Below are 8,395 nucleotides of genomic sequence, written 5' to 3' on the forward strand. Positions count from 1 at the left end.
TCCCCTAAATTTCACATCATTGATTTTGGCCCACCAACTAAGCTTTTTACCACATTAAGGTATTTCTGCACGTTGGTTCTGCTATCCAAAGCAGGAATTTTCCTCTCTATTTTAATGCCAGCCATTAAGTTACAAATCCATGATGCCTTCAACCACATTGTCAATTAACGTGTTGAGCAGAGTGGAATTAATGAGAGAGTGTTGCAGTGATCCACTGGAGATGTCCTTCAAGGTTGACAACTGCCCTTAAGTCCACACTTTGGGTTTCATTCTCCAACCAGCTGTGACTCTTCCTTACTCTGCTGCCATCTCTCCCCCACCCCCCAACTTATCACGTAGTATTTTGAGAGAATTTGTCAGATGCCTTGCTAAAATTCTATAGTAAGTTGCATTGTTATTGCTTTAATAACACTTTTATAGAAAAATTAATACAGTTACTTTATTGGGTTCCTTATGGAACCAGGCAGCATTTTAGTGATCACCTCCATGTTTTTAAATATTAGCATTTCAGATTTGTAATAACTTATTTCATGAACAAATTGTGATAAATTCCTTTACTGTAACACAGCAGTAAAAAGAATCTATGGATAAATACAACAACATGGATGGACCTCAAAATTATTATGTGAAGTGAAAAGAGGGAGTCAGAAAATTCTATTGACTTTATGATTCACTTTAGATGACATTTATGGGAAAAAGTAAAAACTCTAAGGTTAGAAATTAGAGCATTGATTCTCAGTAGCTGGGGTTAGGGAGAGTGAATTCTGTAAAGAAGCACAAGAATACTTTTTGGATAGTGGTGGTGATTACATGACTCTTGAGTTTGTAGATAGTCAGTGAACTATATACCAAAAAAGAGTAAGTATTTAAACTAAATAAACCTGATTTTACAAATACCTCATTATAAGAAGTTTGTTAAGGGACCGATTAATCATAATTTAAAAACCCAGGGTTTCTCAAATCTATCTCTTTTTCCCCTGCTTTGGTTATGTAGGCATGTTTCCCTGTTCCATCTCATTACTTCCTCTCTCATGTCCCATGATTTTTCAAAGATTACCTAACACCGCCAATGTTTCTGAAACACATTCCTGTGTTTTCTTTATCCTGAAATTGGCATTTTCTACACTTTAAAAGAATTTCAACTCAATTATACTATTGACAGTTTTAAGAAAGCAAACCATCCTAATTACCATTTAATCTTTCATATGCAAACATAGCACTATCTCCCCCAAAACCTTGGGCTTATCCCTTCATTATTCCTTTTCCTCACTCTTGAAACAGAACTTTAAAGCCTACTGGCTTGGGCATCAGAGACTGCCAAAGGGAACCAAGGAAACTTGAGCCTTTGTAAACGCAAATGATTCCACACATTGAAGTCCTTATCCCTTGTCCCTGAGGCTGCTGCCTCCTGGAGGTGACTGTTATCCAAATGTTGGCAGCAGACAAGGTCAGGTAGGGTGTAGATGACAGTAGTGCCCACCTCAGTCTTGTTTTTGCTTTGGGTTGTGGTTTGTTTTAACACTCTTTGTATTTTTTTAAGATTAGACTACAATTGTGATTACCAGTTTATAGTAAGAGCCCAAACCACAAATTTTTAGATACATAGCTTCTTATTTGCCACTTATATTAAAATTTGGTGAACTTTGATGGTGACGTATGCTGTAAGGCACCCATCCTCTTCCTCACTTTGATGACTGAGTTCTTACCTTCATGAGTCTATTTTCTTCCCATTGTCTTCTCTCTGCTTATTTCACATTTTTGGAGGAATGTTACTCCTTTCTCATCAGAATTCTATTTAAAGTCTTCTTATCACTTTGACAGGAGCACATATTTTTCAATATTTTGATCAAGGGATCTGGAAACTAACTCCTTTTTTTTTTTTCCAAGATCATCCAAGGAGTTTTGAAGGGTGAGTGGACTTTGGGCAAAAAAATGAGAGAGGACAAACAAAGGTACCCAACTGAGAATGAGCGTCATAAGTTTGGGGATGGAGAGGACATAAGCCTGAAACAAGCCTTTTAGAAGTAAAACAATAGAACACATGATTACAAAGGATGAAGAAAGGAGACCTGGGAAATGCAAGATGTGTTAAGAAATCAGATACAACATTTGTATGCTCTGCCATTATTCAGCAAAACTTTTTTCAATGTGTCATGAAGATGACACATTGCTAGTTATGTTTTTCACTTGTCTCATTGAGGATAAATTTTTATATGAATTTGAATTTAGAATTTCTAGATTTTGACTACCTACTTCAAATCATCATGGCTACTGTTTAGGAAATATTTGCTTATGAACTACTCTCTTAATCTTTTGAAAATATATGCAAATTCCAAGTATAACTTAAATATTAAGTCTATAGTTAAAAGCTAATATTTTCTAAAATCAAAAGCAGTCTTTGTCATTAAAGACTGGAGACTTGACTATAGTATGTTACTTGACAGATAACCTTGTTTATTTTCTGTCTAGGACTGAAAGTCAGCATTATCAGTTTTGTTTTTCTTCTGTTTTTCTGTATATTCTATATTATTCTTTTTTTCCTCTCTGTACGTCACTAAGAGGAAGATATACACCTGTCTTTCTGGAGTGGTTGGGGCTAACAAAATGTCATGATATTCCCAGAAATTTTTTAATCATTTGTGATTTTATACTTTTTTCTGTGCTATTCTATAAATATTAGATTACTTTAATTATTTGGACTCAGAAACTTCACTGAAAACTGCTAGAACAGAGGCTATCCTTTGCATTTAGAATCATCCTATGAAGTGTACCATGCATATTTTTTGATGTGCAGGTAATGTAAAATTAAGGAAACTAGCAAAATTTACATAATGTTTTTAATGTTGAAAGATAACAGTTCAAGTAGTTACTTTTCTTATGTTGAATATTCCACAATCAACTTTTGACTTCTCTGTTAACCTCAGTGGTCTTTCAACTTCCATCACCTTCTGCTCATGTCCTGCATTTTAAGAAAAGCACCATAAGCATTAATAATGATGAATTGAAGCTTAGAGTTGGAAAGAACCTTGCAGATGTTCTAGTTAGACCATTATCATCTTACAAGGTTACATAACTTCCTCCAAATCAGAAAATGACTAGGTCAGAGCCAATGTGAAGACTTGGTACATGTGGTTCTCAATGCAGGGCAAAGATGACAATGCAAGCTGCTAATGAGCAGATACATATTTTAGAAGCAAGAAAGGCCAACAGCCAAAAAGGATACCAACTTAAGAATCTTTCATTATAATGACAACTTTTCTGGACATGGAGAATTCAAGCATTTATACAGACCTATCTACTTTGTACTTGATTTTTTAAAACCCTGGTCTTATACAGGAAAGAAAGCCGCAAGAATTAACATCTTCTGGACCTTAAGTCTGCCTACAGAACAAAGTTAGAGAAACTAAGCAAAAACTGCTAACATAATGTGATTTCTCAAAGAAGACGAATAAAACAAATCATCAGCCTAGGAGAACATAAGCACAAAAGCAATACAGAATATCAGATTTCTCAGGGAAATTATTTAACTTCTCTGGCATTAGTTTCTTCTATAAAATGGAGATAATAATACCTACTTAGTGTTGATAACAGGATTATATGAGGCAATAGAGACTAACACACTCAGAACAGGGCCTGCCATATGGTCAGAACTCAAACAATGGCTATTAACTTTAATATTTAACCTAGTAAAACTAGATTCTGCATATTCAGCAATAGATGAAGAAGGCAGTCACAGCCAAGAGAATGTGATGGTAGAGAGGAAAATAAAATTCATCTGATGATACAAGGAGCCCTAAAACAGGAATAAAGCATGAGAAAAGAGGTAGTTTTTACCCAGAGCCAAGCATCTAGACATCAATGGATTGTTTCACTTAGTTCCTTTTGTGAGTACAGTCATGATAATTCCTCCACCACTCCAATCAATTCCATTTGTTGTCCAGACTCCCTGATAGATCCTAAAGCATATGGATTACTCTCTAGTTATTTCATTGTAGAGATGGAGTGGAAGTCAGTATTTCTGCTCAGCAGTTCAAGACACTGCAGCAAAGATATGCATATGCTTGAACTATGATGATGTCTTTTTTTTTTTTTTTTCTACTGTGTGGTTGCCTCTCACTCGCGCCCCCAACTGGGGACCTGATGTGCAACCTGGTCATGTGCCCTGAATGGGAATCGAACCAGCGACACTTGGCTCGCAGGCCGACGCTCAATCCACTGAGCCACAGCAGCCAGGGCCTGATGTCTTAACATTACAAGTTTTGTGTACATAGTTGCATGAGCACTGACCACTTTTGTTTTCTTAATAATTGGAAACTAAAGTGTTTATTTTTTCCTTTTTAATATATGTGAATTATGATCTAGGCATAGAGCAAGTTTTGTAAAATGTTCACATGAAGGATGTTAGCAACCTGTGCAGTATAATGAGGGACATGCATAAAATCCTACCCTCACCCTTAAAACCCCACAGCCAACAATATTTATTATTTATTGAACATTTACTATAGGTCCAGCAGTATTCTGAGCCCATTAAATATATTAAGATAAATGGCAATTCCATGTGGTACATCCTATTGTTATCACTACTGAGACATAGCAATAGGCAGTTTAAGACCCTAAGCCCCTCATTTTCATTGTTTTAAAATCTCATTACCTTTGTTCCTAAAGATTACATACCCTAAGAGGGGTCACTAACTAGTGAACATATAATGGAGGATGATTCTATCTGATTTAAAAACTGCTCAAGTCATAACAACTATTAACAACCTAGGACTTGTAAGTAGTTAATAGTTTGGTTTTTTTGATATACAATATATATATAACATGTCATGTATATGTTATAACACACATAATATATGTCAGAATATTTTTCTGTGTTACTACAAGTATGAATTATGGGAAGCAACCTGCAGCATTACTTTAGAAATAACTGACCAAGTGAATGTCCCAGGTTGCTTTTTTTCACAAGAAGGTGAATCTGCACTTAGTTACTTGTTCAAGTAGAAATGATATTTGTTATGGTTAGAAGGGCTACCTATCCTGAGGTTGCCATGATATCCTAATTTGCTCCTTAATTATGGTTATTAGTTAATTAGTCAACTGCTAACACCCAAGCACAGAGTGGTTTACATAAGATATAATTTTATTCATTAAAGAGACTGGGGGTGAGTGGGTTCTTTCCATCTTGTTTTGTTACCAACACCAAAGTGATTATTCTTATCTGCATAACTGCTTAACTATTTTGTGAGGACATAAAAGACACTCGGTTTCTTTTTAAGCAGGTGGGAGGGTTAGTCCCATGTTCAAACCTAGCTGCTCAGGTAAAACTCAATTACTATGAAGAAAGGAAGGATAAAGTCAGAAACAAAATTGGCATTCTCAGCCAATTTTTATTTCTTCTTGTATGATGTACACCCATACAAGCGTGGGTATCATCCTTTAAAATGAGATGATTCCCACTCGTGGGAAGTTGTATTTTCTGACTTTCTTAATGAGACAGAGAATCAGTCATGTATTAAATACTCAGACTTGCTAATAATTAAAGCATGTTAAATCTGTCAAGGATAAACCTTCTTCTAAATACATCTCACATTTCTTATGGTTAAAAGCAACACACTGACTTGTGTTCTACTTTCCACAATGCTTGGCACCACTTAGGAACATAATAAATGCCTGTTAAATTGATTGAGGTGGATGAATGGGGGATTTGCTACCCGATATCATACTGTAAGTTGTTCATCTCTTTTTCCCTTCCACTTCTCGTTTCAGTTTGATCACTCACGGCTTTGGGACTCCAGCAATATGCGCAGCCCTAAGCACTTTCCAAACGGTCCTCAGTGAGATGCTGAACTACTTGGAAAAACACACTGCCCACAAAAACGGCGGAGCGGCAGATTCTGGACAAGGACATGCCAACTCGGAGAAAGCCCCCCTGCGGAAAGCTTCAGAGGCTGCAGTGAAAGAGGGCAAAACAGAAAAGACAGACTAGCTGCATCCAACAGAATCTATTTCCAGAGAGTCTTGCTGCTGATATTTTTTCTAATATATATATCATTGAGGGTGATTAATCTTCAGTGGACTAAATCTTTACCCTCCCCTGAACCGTCATAAAAAACAAAAATGGAAATGAAAAATGAAACAAAAAAGGACAAAACCACAAAAAAAAGAGAAAAAAAGGAAAACAGCAGTGTAACTGTGTGATGAAATTGTCACTTTTTAAATTTTATGTTATGATAAACTCCTTTGTGCACGTAATTTATTGTCTGAATTATATACATCACAGTTTTAAGCACTTCTGGACTTCGGAGAGGCAGCACATGCTTTTTCACAGCTGACTGATGCACTTTCTTACCCAGCACCAGAAGTAGGGATCAAAAAGCATGAGCAAACTGGAATCTACCACCAGAGCTGACAGCTCCAATCTTGCTTGACTCAGTCCCCTGTAACAAGAGTGCCTCTTTCCATTAACTAGACCAATCTGGCAATCAGTCCATCAATAAATACTTTGGGAACTCAAAAGGGCAGTCATGAATCTTTGTCCTATGAATTGACAGAAAATCCAAAATTCTGGTCACCCCCAGCCCACTTAACTACCAGTGCCTTGGTGGTATTTAAAAATTCCAGAAAACTCTGTCCCCTCTATGTATGATTATTTTCACCTCACCCTAAGTCCTTCTTTATTTTTCCCCAATAGCTAAGAAGAAGGTTGGCATAATATTAAAGAGATAAGTAATAAATGAACGCTTCTATCTGTTCTCCTCACATGCCCAATGGTCAGGGCATGACGGAAAAGGCGGCTTCGCCACTTGGAAAGCAGTGGGATTGTGTTTGCTGGGAACACATGGGAATGGGAGCTGTAATCTTTCCAGGAAGCCCTGCCCTTAAGAGACAGGGGAAGAGCCAAGGGGACCACTGGAGGTCCACTGAAGTGCTGGTGGCCAATCATTGTATCATTAGAATGAAAGCCCTCCTTTTTCTACCTTCGTGCTTTTTCTGTCTGCCCAATAGCCGTATTCTAAATGTTTAGAAGCACAGAAGCATTCAGGTCTGTGTTTAATTAAAACAAAAACAAAAAACCCAGAATGATCAGAGAAGACTTTTTAAGGTGCTTCCTTTCTTTTTTCTTTTTTTTAAATGGCTTGTTCTTACAGCTTCACTGTCCTTTAGTTTTAAGACCCTGAAAACAAGAGGTTCTAGGCTGCAAAGGCCAGAGGATAATTGAGTGAAAGTTAGGACCATTTAAACCAGGAAGTGCCAAGAAACCTGATTGGTACCACATTGTTCTAACCTTTCTACTGTTAATCTTTTCCAACTTCTAAACAAATAAAGATGTAAGTCATCATCTATGAAGAAATATTGTAATAATGTGTGGACACCCAACACTAAGTGTAGAATGAAAGTATTGTCCTATTGTTAACATATTTCAATTACTTTTGCTAAGTGTCTGCCATAACATAACCCCGTGGGGAATATTAGTATTATTTTCAATTGGGAGAAAATTGCTCAAGATTTTTTATGTAGAGATCACAAAAAATATTTTTACCTGACAGTAATTCTTAAAATTATTTGACCTTTATCTTCAGGCTTGTACAGAAAAGAGGAAACATAACCAATAAAAATCTAAATTTTCTAGATTAAACTCAATTAACAGAAGACATTACTAAGGAATTCTATAATAAAGGGGTTTTATAGTGACACAGTAGAAAAGCTTAAAATAAAGAAATGAATTGTGATTTCCTATGTTTATCTAAATCCATTTTTAAAATTTTACCATTATTTAAGGCTTAAATATTTTAAATAAAGTAGAATAAAGCTGAGATTCTGCTGCAGTTCCAAATTTCATCACAAAATAAATTATTCCATTTTACATGAAATTTTCCATATTGTAAAATATGCACATGAAAAATGATGAGTATTTCAGTTTCATAAGTAGTAGGAGAGCTATATACAGATAATGTGGACCACTAATATTTCCTTAATAAAATTTCCACATTAACTCTCTTTCATTTCTTTTATTATTAACAATGCATCAGTATTTAATATGGCATTTTGATATGCATATCTGCTAGGTACTTAATGTAGTTATATACCATGTCAAATGTTTGCCAATAATCAGATGAAAAATTAGATCTGACTTATAGTACCAGCTTATTTTTCCACCCATAGTTGTGACTAGTTGGGGTTCTTAATACCTCAATGGGGTGTTATTATTTATTAGCCTTGGAAACAAAAGTATAACTATAAGTAATTACAGTGCATATTATTTACCAGGATTTTGGGTGTCTTAAGAGCCTTAAATGGACAACACCCAACATTTAACTTAACCAGCCATTAGGACAGACATGGATTGATGGTCTGGTCATGTTTAGAATCATTATTTATTATCATATTCTAATAG

The 8,395-nt window shown here is 35.7% G+C and overlaps 1 protein-coding gene across 2 annotated transcripts in view; it reads left to right on the plus strand.

Annotated features, from left to right (window-relative positions):
• The window catches only part of TFAP2D (transcription factor AP-2 delta), a 59,355-nt gene extending 52,812 nt beyond the window's left edge, over positions 1-6,543 (plus strand). For both annotated transcript variants that reach the window (XM_090280476.1, XM_090280474.1), the window contains one exon: positions 5,767-6,543. In XM_090280476.1, the coding sequence (XP_090136602.1) occupies positions 5,767-5,986 (220 nt within the window). In that variant the 3' untranslated portion in view covers positions 5,987-6,543. The remainder of the gene's footprint in view (positions 1-5,766) is intronic.
• The last annotated feature ends 1,852 nt before the right edge of the window (positions 6,544-8,395 follow it).

This window comes from Furipterus horrens, unplaced genomic scaffold, assembly GCF_987537825.1.
Source record: "Furipterus horrens unplaced genomic scaffold, mFurHor1.1.pri manual_scaffold_6, whole genome shotgun sequence".
Lineage (NCBI taxonomy): Eukaryota > Metazoa > Chordata > Mammalia > Chiroptera > Furipteridae > Furipterus > Furipterus horrens.